At 37.9% G+C, this 15,461-nt stretch overlaps 1 protein-coding gene across 3 annotated transcripts in view; it reads left to right on the top strand.

The window, feature by feature from the left end:
• The window catches only part of ccdc88c (coiled-coil domain containing 88C), a 57,333-nt gene that overhangs the window by 6,262 nt on the left and 35,610 nt on the right, over positions 1-15,461 (top strand). For all 3 annotated transcript variants that reach the window (XM_081347677.1, XM_081347679.1, XM_081347678.1), the window contains exon 3: positions 773-881. In XM_081347677.1, coding sequence (XP_081203803.1) covers positions 773-881 — 109 coding nt within the window. The remainder of the gene's footprint in view (positions 1-772; positions 882-15,461) is intronic.

Raw genomic sequence — 15,461 nt, 5'->3', positions numbered from 1 at the left:
CAAATTTGATGTGGCATAACCCCTTTATACCAACTAAATGTTTCTAAATTATTCTGGCATAACACACTTTCATTTTGGTTAGGCTTTCTTGGATCATTGGATACTAAGATATGGAAGCCAGTAAGTAGAGTTTTTTTTTTTTTTTTTTTTTTTGACAGATAAAAATAAGACAATGCATTTCTAAACTAAGGAAACATTCCCACAGTAAAGGATGGATTAGAAGTGAATAAAAGGTCAGGAAATAGACCGAAAAGGACCGAAAGAGAGATGAAGGATTTGGGAACAGAAATGAGAGCTGCCAAGTGAATTCAAGTGGAATAATTCATGGGTTTTTATTTTAATTTTATTCTTTATCAATTTGCCAACTGCAACATAACGCTTAGGCTTAGTAATATTATAATATTTCTTCCCACACAAATTTTTGTACAATTAATCTGATTATAAAAACGAGCCTACACTTGTATTACTTTAAAGAGTAAAGGAAAAATTTATAAAATTACAACTCAGATTGTCAAAAGGTTTATTTGTAGCCACCTCTAGGTGGGTTGTCTAGATGACTAGTCAACTGGTCTTGAGGAAGTCGTGTATAATTATGTCCACCAAACCGTATAAGATAAAAAAAATAAGGATGGATGGATGTATAGGTAGATATAACTAGTCGTTCTCACCAGTTTATTAAGTTGGATGGCTAGTTGAACATTCTGCCCAGCCCTATTAAACTTGTGCTTATGTGTAGATTTTCAAATGTCCTCTTGTTGCTTTTGGTCCACAGAGACCCAAGCCCCATGAATCAGCGAGTGAACAAACAAGTCAACAATGATGTCAACCTGAGAATACAGAACCTCAACACTGTCATCCGACATATCAAAAACTACTACCAGGTAAGATCTATTCCTTCATGTCGTGTTGCAACTGGAAAGTAATTTCTGGTCTTCACCAGAAAGCAAGAGCTTAAGCTTTTTTAAAGATGGCATTGTGTATGTGTGTGGTTGTATTAGATGGCAGACAGCTGCTGGTCTCTGCAGACACAGGGTGGTGATTCTGGTGTCATGAGGATTAAACCTGTCTGCAGATGTGACTGTGATTTGTGGGTAGCTGGGCGCCTTATATTTGATCCCATAGAAGAGTTTCTGTCAAGTCAACCCTGAAACCTCAGATCTTAGTTATTGTGGGTTGTCTGAATGACTAGTCACTTATGAATGGAGGAAAAAGTAATATAATAAAAAAAATTGTTATATTTAGCAAATCTCTTAATGCATATCCACTTTTCATACTGTACATTATAATATTGTCTAAATTCAGTTGTAGAGTTAAAGCATTTTATTTTAAAGTGTTTTATTTTGAATTTATTTAGACAAAGACTAAAGGATTTTAATATTGGCCTTTTTTTTTTTTGGACCATTACATGAAAATAATTATTGGTATTGGCCAGACTTGAGTATCATATTTTAAAATCCTAATATATACCATGCTGCTATGTTTTACGAGCACGCTTTTAGAAAGTTTTTTATATGGATGTTGTTCCTTGGGGTAATATCAGAGTGAGAGTGCTTTTCAAGACCTCATGGAGTTGAAGGTGGTCTATAAGAAAATAAAAGTTTTTATGAGAGACTGTAGTCATAATGATAGTAATTATTGTGAAGAAAACAGGGATACATGAAAGGACAGCCTTTCTCAACACTATATTAGACCAAATGTATCATTGACGTTTACTTTCTGGTCTCACAGAAAACAGTTCTCACTCACAATTACTGCTGGAAGGGGTATTTTATGTTGTTGGTTTTGGGAGTTGAAATCTTTTGATTTGGTTTGGTCTGTTCTGGGCAGCGTCCCACCATCTGAGTAAGCGGTTGCCACATCTGACCCTCTTTTCCCTTGGCAGAGCGTCTCAGACGCATTCCTGCGCAGATCTCACTGCTTTCCATCCCAACTTAGTGAAAGAAGACTTATTGTGTGTCAGTCTCTGGGAAATGTCCCCCCCCCACACTTGTTTAGAATAAAAAATATAGATAAATACCCCCCCCCCCACACACACACACACACACACACACACACACACACATTCAAGCAAGGATATAATCAAATATTCGGTATCGGAGGGGAAAGTTTAACATTGTGTCCCAATCAAGCATGATGCGAAACAGCAGCTTTCATGGGAAAATGACTAAATCAAAATACATTTAATGTTTAATTTACTGTTTTAAGGATTTGGACCAGCAATGAGATTTCACATTGGGTTGGGCTGCCTAAATCGAAAAAAACAAGTAATTGACAAAATGGTCTGTGGCTTTTCTTCTATCTCTTATAAATTTATCGTGTTGAATTTGGTTAGGACATTGTTATACGTGGTCATTGAAAAACCTATATTTATTCTCCACTTTTCGAAATATTGGTGGGGGCATCTAGGATGGTCCCTGCACTTTTGCCCCATCGTATACTTTTGCCCTCCAACAGTTCCCTTCTTTGTTCTGTTTAAAAGAACACTCTGCAGTAAGCAGCTGAGATATTAAAATAACCTCTTATTATGTATTATGTAAGATTTTTGGCAGAGCTTCAGAATGTAGTAATCACACTCCTCCAGTGATGGAAGGCCCCCTTAACCACATATTTGGCTTGGGTGGAGCTCATCTTAGTGTTTTTTTTTTATAAGCAACCCTATGGGCTCAGTAATAAGTAACTGAGAGGTTTGTGTTCATACAGAAGTGCTCTCACCTCGGCGTAAGTACCGTTTTAACTAAGCACTGTAAAAGAGGTGCTATCTGTCAGATATTTTGGGCCAACCATGGTAAAACTCAGGTTATTCATTAAAAGTCTTTACACTGAGGGGTAAATACACACTCTTGGTTGTGTGTGTTGTTTGAAACTGGTCAACTGTCTCAATTTCCTCATGTGGCTTGTCTAAAACACACACAAAAGTGCTCATTCCTCAACCCAAGACAAACTGCCCTATATGATCCCGGAAATGGACTTCAGAAAAGCAACATTTGAAAAGCATCTGATTTGGATCAACGCTCTGCTGAACAGAACCAGATGTGTTGTTTTATCCTGTGTTAATCGCTTCCCCGGAGACCCAACTATGGGGGTCTTGATGAGGGGGAAGGGTCACTGTAATGTGAGGACTGAAAGCTTCAAGACCCTCTGAAATTCTGTCCTTAAGACATTCAGCTAAATGCCAAAGGATATGATTTGTAACACATTAGCTCTCTCATTGCAAATTAGGCTTCTTATTTTCTTCTAGTGATTCAAGAGTTGGGTCAATCACTCTTTTTTTTTTTCTGCATCTTCTCTCATATGTCTTACTTAGCTGTGATGCACTATGGTGGTTCCTCATAAACACCCAGGGATCTAATTCGTACATAACACACTTCACACTTCTGTGCTGATGCTGCATCTTGATAAGAAATGAGGAGGACACTGGATCGGGTGACTCAATTTTATGGCTAGCTGCAGTTTACAATCTATTAATCTGTAATTTATTAATTTATCACCTGGATATGTGATATAGTTACTATATCATTTTATATAATGTACAAATTACAATAAATGTACAAATGTACAATTTAACTGTGCAGTACAATGAATTTAGCAACAGTTGAGTTTTTTTTGCTAACAGTACTATGACCATAAGTAATATGCAATGCATGTTTTTATCAACAAATTTGCATTCAAATGCATCAGTGCATTGCTTACGCATCTGCTATGCAAATGTGTTGCCTTATTTGATACATCAGTGGATTGAAGTGCCATATTTGTTTTGGCTGACGATCAAAAACGACATTTAGTAACACTTGCAATGCATACAAACTGTATACTTTTTCTGGGACCAAATGGAGTTGGAAAAATAATGGAATGTTTTCCATTGTTTGCCCAAACGCGATATCTCGCTCCAAACACATGTAATTGATTTAGCCATATGTTTTGTGCTTAGTCTGTGGCTTTTTCATAAATTGTTTTAAATGTGACCTGTGACTGCATTGTTAAAATAATTTTGAAGAGCCACCAGAGAGATAGATACCATAACCAACTACACTTGAATACCAATAGTCAATACCAAATATCTATACTGTTACATGATAACAATCAATATTAGTGACAATATACCATTCACAAATAGAACTAATCAATTTGTTGTCTTCCTCATTCTATTAATTTGGATTGATTTGCAGAAATAACTGGAGCATAACATAACTGCATAACTGGAGACGGAAATCTGAGAAGAACTGTCGTTATTTCTATTTGCAAAGTGCTTTCTCTCTCAGCCATAAACTACATTGTATCTGAGTGTCAACAGGAGTCTCAGCCACTGTGTACAGAAATGACACAGAAGGCCAGTGAGATAAGCAGATGGCTGTAGACTGGTCTTTTATGCTCGTGTGAATAATTGTGAATAAGTCGAACAATGTCATTCATTTCTAAAAAGATGTATAAACTGGAACATGGTTGTTGACATGAAGGGTAAAATAGCGCACATTGTTTGAGCATGTTCATGCAGCAGCAACACAGGAAGTGAGTGTGATAAAGGAAGATGATTTCAGTGATTAATTAGTGGTGTTTGCTACGGCAAGTCTCACTATTACTTTTGCTCAGTCTATTTCCAACCACAAAGCCTTAGTTTTAAACATTGGTGCATTTTTTTGTTCCACCTTGTTTGTGCTACAGAAATAAATGATGGGTAGAATACTGAGGCTTAATAAGGAGAGGCGTGCTTACTTTTTAGTCGTCAAGCGTAAAAAAAAATTTGGCCTGGCGAAAAATAAAACAGGCAACCAAATCCCTTGGACTTCAATTGACTGAGAACTGAGCCATGTCGGAACCGTGAACCAAATGTATTAGAAGGTGGAGAGTGGATGTGGAAAATTGTTTTATTCAAAATTGTTTTATTAAAATGTTTTGTTCAGATAAAAAAAAAAAAATCTTCTAGACTATTTATGTAGCCACATGAAGTAATTAATCTGTTACATTACCGTTTGGTTCTCAAATCAGTGGAAACACAGGTTCACTTCCACGAACCCTAACCAGGAACTGGTTCTGGCAACTACTACCCATCTGGGCATTGTGATGCCATGTTTTGCACAAGTTGGTGAAACTGTATTTTGAACCGGGTTTGTCATGTTTGTGGGAATGATTAAAGATGGTGTTAATTGGTTCTCTTTGGACAAACATGGATTTGTGATCACTATTTCTGCCGTATGTACTACTGCAGCCTGGGTAGATCAAAAACAACATCCTCTTAAGTTTAGATCCCACAGATCATTGATAGGCATTGCATGGTTTCTAAGGACTTGTGACCTGAACTCTATAAATATTTGCACATAAAGCAAATGTCTGTCTCCCGGCAGGTTGTGAAAGATTGCACGCCTTCAATATCTAATGCCAAAATGATGCATTCTCCCAGCTTAGCCCAGATTTAGGTTTAAGCCTAAACCCTCACATTGGGTGATTTAATCTACACCGACCAGATTTGCCCCATTTTCATCAAGGAATTGGTAATGTATAGTAATCCATTCGGACTGTGGGTTGGGGTCTCACCACAGCCCATTTCACTGTCCCAGTGTCATCTCTCGAAGTCTGCCCACACTTTCTGCTCTCCCCTCATTAGCTCTAAAATGACTCTGTGTTTGCTCACCAGAAAGCATCCCACCACAGGGATCAGTGCTACAGACAGTGGGAACAATGGACCTCTGGGGGAGGGGAGGGGTTGTATGTTGGTTCCTCCCTGCCTATTGTCTGAAGAGCAAGTCGTTGTGAACATGAGGTCCTGTAAGCTGACTCCTTTCAGAGCTTGAACATGAGATATGTGGCCTTGCCGGGCCCCTGATCTGCTCAGGGTCCATGCATAATGAACTACAGTGGACTGCAACACACTTAACATTATGTTAGGACATCCAGCCGAAGTTGTTTTGTTTTAGATTGCACTCAAAATGGTTCATTTGAAAATGTGTCGCACAGCTCTGGCTGAAAGTTTGTCTCCGACAATGACGTGCCAACTGTTTTTGTTTATGGGTTGGGTTCGAGGGTTGACCTTCTACCACCTGCCCAGCTAGCCCAACAGTCTGAGCATTCCCTTTTAGTCTATGATTGACTGCATTCCTTAGTTCCACATGCACTATTGTAAAAGTAAAAACCCCTCTTCACTGTCGCCATGTACAATTCGGTTTGAGTTCAATAGCTGTCTTGAAGGATGTGGTTAAGACTCATTCGTAGAATTTGTGAATAACCCCCACACAAGCCCTGTAAACGAGGACAGTCATGTGTTGAATTGCCATTCCTTGGCGGGTTTTTACAGGTTCTGCTTCACTGTAGCTCTAAACGAAGGGAGGTGTCTCTTTGGGCTAGCTTGCTAGCTCTTTGTTCTACTGTTTGCTCGTGTACAGTGGAGATGACATGGCTGTTCCCAGAGGTGTACAGTTTCCCTTTTGCCATGCACCTGAACAGCTTTAGATGAGCTCTAGTGACTCTACTTGAACACTCATCTTGGTCTGACATTTCATTTCTGCATGATCCGCTTCATTTCAGGATACAGATGTGACACTTCTTTTGGCTGTGTCTTGTAATGCCTGATTATTTTAATACTCAATGTCGCTTAGACATGAACATACACGTGCTTCTTTTCACTGCTTTTAAAAGGCCTGTGTGTTTGTCCCTGAACACAGGAAACCTCCCTCCAGAGACAGACTGCCATGGGAAACCCAAAAACAAAGCCTCATGGACTGCTTTAAAGCTAGCCTTCCCCCCCCATTCTTTGCCAGCACTTAACGATTATAAGAAACAAATAATTTCTCTACACAAAAGTGACAGTTACTTGTCCATGGATTTCAAAGCAGATAGACCATTTGCTACTGCAGACTTTGGCACAGCATGTATTCACGTGTTTGGTGAGATCATAAGTTCACTCGCTGTGCAAAAGAATGGAGACCAGGCTCAGGAAATGCTGTAATGTAAAATGTTAACGAGGTAACCCTGTTATCATAGGCAAATAGTAATGATTATGCTGCCTTCAAGTCTTCTTGAGCGGTTTCTACTTATGAATTGTTATGATTCAATAAGGGAAATTCTTTCTCACTTTGTCACTTGCTAGTGCAACAAAAATAAGTCCAAAGGATGCACAACACTGTGCCCTGACCAGGTGCGATGCAACAAACAATTTGTCTGTCTACACTGAATGCAAAAATAGGGTGTGACAATCACAATTCACTGCCAATCAGAACTGTGTTAAGACTCTGTTTGTTCACTCGTTTATACTCACAACGCTTTGCCCAGCATAAAACGTGTACCTTGGATTTCATTACCTCCATGATACTTCGCTACACGGCATGCTTTTTATGGTTTTTTACAAACTCCTGATTAACATGGTAGAAAGAGATTAGGACATGATGGGAAATGTAGTTATGTGACAAACTTGTTGCCTCATGAATAGGCTAAATGAGTGGCTATTCATTCAACAGTACAGAGTTAATCATTCTAACAACAAGACAACCCAAAGTTTTGTACCCTATGTTTTTTTTAACTGTTACACATTATGTTTCTTCATACTATTGTTGTTTAATAACATAGTGCTCATTTTATATTATGCTTGTTTGCATAAATCAGGTCATGGCTGAGCCTGTATTGTTTTAAGGGAGATTTGTTTTTCTGTGTGTCTATTGTCAGTTAATGTCGCCCCTTGTTTTTGCTCCAGATAACTCCTGACTGAAGCTTTCTCTATTTATTACGGGGTAGCTGCTGCCATATGGAGTAACTCTAGCCTTCCTCCTGTCTTTGATGGACATCTGTTGCTTCTGAATGTGACACATGAAGCAAACATGTCCTCTGTGGGCCACTGGTCAAAGATCAAGCTGTCTTTAAAAGGTAATGATTGAAGATGAGAAGTCTTATTCTCCTCCACTGCGGTGTATTTTTGGTCCCGAGGTGCCGGGACCTGAACATCTACACAGATTTGGTCCAGCTGCTGTGGTGGTCACTCTACCTCTGTGGAATGGGACAGAAGTGGGGGGAGGTTCCACTAGGCTGATTTTATTTAATAAAGAGTTGGGGTAAAGAGGGAGGTGGTATGGCTCTCTAGGTCAATTGAAGTTGCCAGGGAGTCTGGAATGCCTCTCTTTCTGTCCCTTCTGTCCCTGCTGTTGACCTCAAGTCAATGAGAAGTAAAAGCTGGTGTGTCCACGCACATACTGAGCCTGTAGGAATTAGGTTTCCCTTTCTAAGCCATTTGTTTTTGTTTTGTTCAGGGATTTGGGGTTGGACCATTACATTTTTTAAGTTTTCTTGATTTTAAAAAGTTACCTCAACAACTACTGAAACCTAAATACTTAATGTATGCATTTTGCTTTGATGTTCCTGTGGTCTTATTGTGCTTTGTGGAGATATCACAAAGGCAATAAGATTTCTGGTAACAGGAAGTGGTGACATCACATGTGACTGTCACACAGCAGCAGTGCTCACCTGGGCCCTTTGTGTACACTACAGTTTTTTCACTTGTTAGCGGCTGATGTTTATGCTCCTCTTTTTGGACACCATGTGACGTCTTGGTCTTTATGTGGTTTCCATCTTTTATGTCTCCCCACATTCTGCCAATATATCGTTGAATAGGGTCTCAAATTACACATCCTAAAACAGAATAAATGTGACTGACAACTGCTATATTGTGTGTTAAAAAAAAGAAAAAAGGTTCAGTTCTGAACGCGAAGGACAACAGAATTCTTCAGAGAGGTACACAACATATTGGTTATTGGTCAATGTTAAATGAAGTAAAAATTAAACACTGCAATAAAGAATAAATTTGGCATGAAATGAAAATACACCCTATCTATTTAGCATGTTATATATCATATTGTGAATGATTCATCCATGTATGTTTCATTTATTTGTATTTTTTGACCTTGTAATATGTAATGAACATAGCTCATTCCTCAAGTGAAAATGAGAGACTTCTCTCTGGTGACGTATGCCAGATTTCTCTAAACATTTAGTCCGCTTAAACCCCACCTCTCCACAATTGACTACATTCGCTTTTGAGTGCAACGCCCACATCTCAAAATCCAATAAACAACCAATGAATAAAACCAAGTCCTTTTCATTTGCGATAATCCATTGCACTGTATTATCAGCTGATAACCTGTACCATATATTGTATCCCTATCTCTTGCAAGAAAACACTTAAACAGCAAAAGTATGACTATATGCAGTATTTTGGAGTTTTTGAAAACACGCCATTCTTACAATATAAAGAACGGTTTAGGTTCTAATGTTGCCTGCAGTGTTTGGACAGGAGCTCTGTGGATTGGGCTTATTTTAAATCTGTCTACCATGTGGGTGTGTGTTCATGTACAGAGCTGTAGTCAGCTTGTGGTTTACTCCACAGGAGAGTGAATATAGAACATAACATTGGGTCACTGAGTACAGACAGCAATGGGGCCACAAATTTGGTCAAATTGACCTTCACTTTCAATAACACAAACAGGCATACATAAACACTTTATATGAGCAATCCAAATCAAGCCAAAGTCTAAATCATAACCACAGCTCAGGGTGAACATGTGGCATGATCTGGTCTGGTGAATTAGATATTGATCATTTGTGTGTTTCTCCATTGTATATTCAGTGAAGAACCCTCAGGCAAACCTGCAATATGGGTCACTGTAACAGAGGAGAGGACCACCATGACCATTGATCAGCCCCTTTTTGCCACCAGCATACGTGTCAGCCATGACAATGAGCACATTTGCTTCACTCTTCTCCAGTGTAAAATTAGAAAATAAAACTCGCAAAGATGCATTTACTGAAATTACATTTCTCAAAACTGTTAATACAAAACCATCACACATCTGTGCAGACTTTAAAGACTATTAAGTAATTTTAAGCCCGTAATATATTCAGACAGCTGACATTAAAAACTCATAATACCCTACACTTTAAAACAATGATGATTAATTTACTAAAATGAATTTGTGAGTTTTAATGAGTTTAATTTTTAAGGTTTTCAGAGAAGCTTTGCATTTTGTACATTTCAGGTGCAAGATTTTTTTTGTTTGTGTGTGTGTATAGGTCTATGTGTCTGCTGTTTGAGAAATTAGCAGCTTTTGGGAAACTTATGTGTGTTTGCAGTAGGGGCTGTCACTGTCAGATTTTCACTTTGTTGTCGTGGCCAAAAGGATTTACAGTAATGATATTATTTCTATCTGTGTAATTAAAAAAAAAATATCAGAAAAATCCAACAGATTATTTACAATATTACTGTATGTGTAGTATGAATATCATTGTTATTGTCAATACTGGTATATTGTGATACCCCTAGTTTGCACATAATTCAAATGTAAAAAAAAAAAATCTGAATGTAAATCATTTAAAAACATACTACAGCCCTTCCAAAGAACCCATCTGGGGTTCTGTTCAGATTTACAAAATGAATTAATAAACAGATTTGCAACCATAGTTTAGTGAAATAAGGCTTATGAATTTGTTTTATTGTCCAGTAGCTGTACCGTCTCTAAGATTCTCTGTTTTCTTGTGTGAAGAACTTTTGCGTTTCCTCATTCCTGTATCTGTGATGGCTGTAGTCTCAGAATGGAACACAATGGCACTGAATACTCCTGTTACTCACTTCTATTCATCTGAGCCTGGCCAATTCTAGCTGTGTTTGTATTGTAATAAGCACAAATGGTGATTTTGCTTTGACTTTCTACCCATCGAATCCAAATATTTACTTGAATTTGGAATCCAAAATAACATCCTCACAGGGTTGAGCAAGTACATACCCAGTGACCCTGAACAGTTTAAAACAGGGATTATTTTTTCACTTTTCTGTGGCCATTTGTTTTCTGGTATTGTCTCACTGGACAGAGGAGATGCTGCTGATGTTCTTTGATGTTCCCACAGAAGTCAGTGGGGGAAATGTGATTAGTGTGTTGATCCCAGAGCTCCATCACTGCTGTGTTATTGATTTATTACTACTGGAGCCGGCTGCCTTTGCCCCCACAGCCCGTTTCTCCATCCATCCTTTCATCTTAGATGAAGAGCTCTATTTACCTTTAGATTTTTCTCTCTTTTTTTGTCAATACAATCCCAGATTTATCCTATTCTTCCTCCCGGATTCATTCTGAGTCCATTTAATAAGCCCATTAAATTACCATAAAATTTACACTACCATTTTAAAGCTTAGGGTTGGAAAGTTTATATAATGTATTATTCTAAGGAGTATTATACTAAGGCTCCATTTATTTGATAAAAATACAGTAAAAACAGTAATAATGAGAAATATTACAATTTAAAGTAAATGTTTTCTATTTTAATATATTTTAAAATGTAATGGTAATGGTCCAATTCTCACTATTAACTAGTTGTTACCAGCACGCATATTACTAGGATATTTTTGGCTGTTTATTTGAACTTATAAAGCACACATTAATGCCTTATTCTGCATAACCATATTCTACATCCCTTAATCCTACACAGTACCTAAACTTAACAACTAGCTTACTAACTATTAATAAGCAATAGTAATTAGGAGTTTATTGAGGCAAAAGTCATAGTTAATAATGAGAATTGGACCCTAATATATAGTGTGACCAATGTAATTTATTCCTGTGATGTCAAAGTTGAATTTTTGAGCATCATTACTCCAGTCTTCAGTCACACATTATCCTTTAGAAATCACTCGTATGTCGGCGCCAATGGCCTCGTGGTCAGTGCGCCGACATGTAGCGCCTTTGCGCTCGGGCGGCCCGAGTTTAAGTCCCGGCTCGTGGACCTTTCCCGATCCCATCCCCCGTCTCTCTCCCACCTCGTTTCCTGTCATTTCTCTACTGTCCTGTCGCAATAAAAGGAAAATCACCAAAAAAAAACAATAAAAGAAAAAAAGAAAGAAATCACTCGTATACCGGTATGCTGATTTGCTGCTCAGTGCTCAGGAAACATTTCTTGTTATTATCATTGTAGAAAACAGTTTATGTCAAATTGCCCTTCTCGGCGGGTATCCTCGTAAACGCAGTCGCTAAAGGCTTACGTGAACGTAAACAATTGAGAGAGAAAACTGATCCGTATCATCATACTGGATCCGTGCATTATCTCTTAATCACTTTTGTAGCTTTTACAAAGATGAACTGTATTTAATTTATACCATGAAGTAGGGCTGGGCGATAATTCGATCTCGATACGGGATCGCGATAATATTCTGAACGATTTCGATAATATGCTTGGGACATTATTCGATATCACATGAAAAACTAAGCGCAACAGCATCTGCCGGCTGCCGTATGCCGGTAGGACACGCCCACTTCTCAGCGAGCAGCGTGGCTACAGTAAACAGAAGGAGACTGAGAGAAAGGGAAACAAGTTGTAAAAAGGATAAAAAAATGAACGAAACTGAAGTTGAGGACAGCGAAAATAATGCCGAATGTGAAGGCGACATCACTACATAACTCGAGACCGAAGACATTGTTGAGAAAAAAAAAAGGTAACACGACGTCAATTGTGTGGACGTGGTTTGGATATGGCAGACAACTGACAAGCTGAGCCATATATCGCATTAATTATCACAGGCGATCCGTGATAATTAATGCGATATGTCTCAGCTTGTCAGTTAACTACGTCTCTGTGTTGTACGGTAAATACCGCTCCATCTGAAAGCAGGTGATGGCGATTTACTAATAATCAAGGAACCGGCTTTACTGACGGGATGTGCATATAAACTATGTCATGTGATATATCGCCCAGCCCTTGGTTTACTACGTTTACATATTTGTGCAATTTTGGCTCAGATTTCATTCTACTTATAAAACAATTCTAGAGATCTACCTTAATCTTTCAGGTAATATTTATGCCAGGGCCATGTTTACTCTTTTTGTACTTGAGATGTTCACTGTCCAGCCAAAGTATTTTGATGTGATAGTTGTCACAGCTGTTAGTTTATATACAATGTTTCAATAAGTAAAAGTTTGTATTATAGTATAAAGGGAGATGCACTCATGTTTGCAATTACAAATGATGTGCACTTAACCTTTTATTTTTGCATTTTTCAATACCTCCAAATATGCTGCTCTCTTGACCAATAGAAAGATTCATACAATGTGGGAGTGTAATGTGAATCCTTTGGCTGCATGAAGACCTTAACAAAAATATTTAGTGCTCATTACTGAAAGGCATATTGTTTAATTTTTTATGTTATTAAACTTTATTCTAAAGTTTCAGTAAATTGTTTCTTCAAGCTTCAGGATGTCCCTTACACTGGCAGCATCTGCAAAAACTACATATCGTGATAAGAATCGAGATCGATCAATATGGAAAAACATATCGTGATAAAAAAAAATTCCATATCGCCCAGCCCTACCATGAAGACTATGCAGTGTTATTTTACATTTGATTATTCTATATTTTACTCTATTATTTCTGTACCTAAATACTATTAGACTTCCCTGAAAAACATAGGCTGAAGCATCTTTGTTCTATCGTATTTATTTTTGCTTGTAGTTTATTTTCTATGCAGATTCACTCCTGTACAAAATCACACCAATCATTCTAGAATGATCAATTGTTTCCCAATAGAGCTATTCATCTGGTGAAATTATTTTAATTTTGCAATATATATCGCAGAAAATCACTTTTTTCCAATATTTGTGGAGCCCTAGTGTACACGTAACATATAATTTAAATACATGAAACTACATTTGCGATGTGACTCAAAATGGAACAGCAGGAAGTAACTTAGGTTGGGACTTTGTTTTACCAATCAGGATGTGATTAGATGGAATATTGTTAGGTTATTATATGCTTGGATATTATTGTTCCCAGTCCACACTGCTTTGGTCATGTCAGCAGAAACATAACATCAGATGTGAGGAAAGTTACATTTTGTTAACTAAGAAAACTTGTTTCCATAAAATAACACGCACTGATGAAACATGCTCGATATAAGTAGGAACATTTATATAAGGAAGTAAATGAGGTTAATTTTGATTTCATGTTGTTTTTAAGATCTGTTTGGATGATTTGTGTCAAAACCAATCTGAATGGCAGCGTCCACTCCCAATATATATAGATAATGATCATGTGTCGCAGTGGCTCGTAATGCTGAAGCTAGCAGGGGGTGGACAGCCCCAGAGCCAAAGGTCTGAAAGGTACAAATGCTTCTGTCTTACTTTACCGTTCAGGCATTATTACGCACGGCAACAGAGGAAATGAGCTCAGGAAAGTTTCTATGAAACTTTCCAACTATCCCGACCAGTTGTGCCATGACCTCATGAAGTCATATGCCAAACCACCATTTTTAGTGGATGTTCCAGTGGGGTAACAAAGTATGAAGGTGTCGAGGTTATCTTTTGTTGTCCTGATTTTACAGTGGAAAATGCCACTGTAAAAAAGTTTAGGAGGCCAGCAAAACCAACACACCCATATTTCCTCAGTGTGAAATCAAAACATTGGCTTTTCACCTTTCCTTTTGGTCTTTTCCCTTTGTTTTTCCTCCATTTTATATAATATTTGTCTCCTTTAATGGTCATTTTGTTTTCAAAGGACTTTGGCTAGAAAATGGGAGGTTAGTCTTTCAACCAGCACCTTGCCGGCGTTGTGATATGGATACATGTCCATGAATAATTTACTTCAGGCAGGTAATTTTCAGTAATGATGCAATTGCAGGTCCAGTATCGTCTTGTTATTATCTGCTATGAGTGAAGGTTATCTTTGTGGTGACATAACATTTTAGAGTTTTTCTCTGATGTGTTGTGTGTGTATTTGCAGTAGTTTCTACAGTTTTAATGTGTCTGAAATGGTGTAGGCACCTTAAGTTACCTAAGCCTGTCTCTGTCAGGTAAGGAAGGTTAACCGATCCTTTATAATTTTTTCCATCCTCAGCTGTTAGTTGAAACGAGATACTGACGCTGGCAATGAAGCCTCCTCGTCTTGCAAATGAATCAAATCTAGTAATTAGCCTGCTTGATCTAAGCAGTGCTAGAAATTATCAGGTTTACTGTAAATTTGAAGAATGAGGTGTTTATGGAGAGAATGCTTAACGTGACACAACTGTACACACCCCATCATGGTGCAGCTGTCGATTAAAACATCGTAAAGAGCTTTTTTTCCCCTCTCAAGTTGAATCGTGTACCTTTTTATGTAATTATACACACCAGACTGGCTGTCAGTCAAAAACACTTAAGTTTCTTCCCAGAGTGCCTTGCTTGTTCCATTGTGCATAGTTATCTCAGAAGTGGTCTTACATCAGTGGTCCAGAAAATAGAGGAACGACAGTTTTACTCAAGTGGATTGTAAGGTTTGTCTTGTGTATAGTGTAAAGAAACATTAGTTTTGATGATATTTAGAAAGTGTTTGTGTATAAATACAATGTAATGATGCAAATTAGACTTGGACTAAACTGAGTTTCTGAAATGAAAGGAGTAGGCCTAGTTCATCAAAAAGAATGAAAATTCTCACCCTCATGTAGTTCCAAACCTGTATGACTGTTTCTTCTGTGA

Source organism: Scardinius erythrophthalmus (assembly GCF_964197995.2).
Source record: "Scardinius erythrophthalmus genome assembly, chromosome: 19".
Classification (NCBI taxonomy): domain Eukaryota; kingdom Metazoa; phylum Chordata; class Actinopteri; order Cypriniformes; family Leuciscidae; genus Scardinius; species Scardinius erythrophthalmus.
Note: the sequence above shows the minus strand (reverse complement) of the source record. Positions and strands in the feature narration are given on the sequence as shown.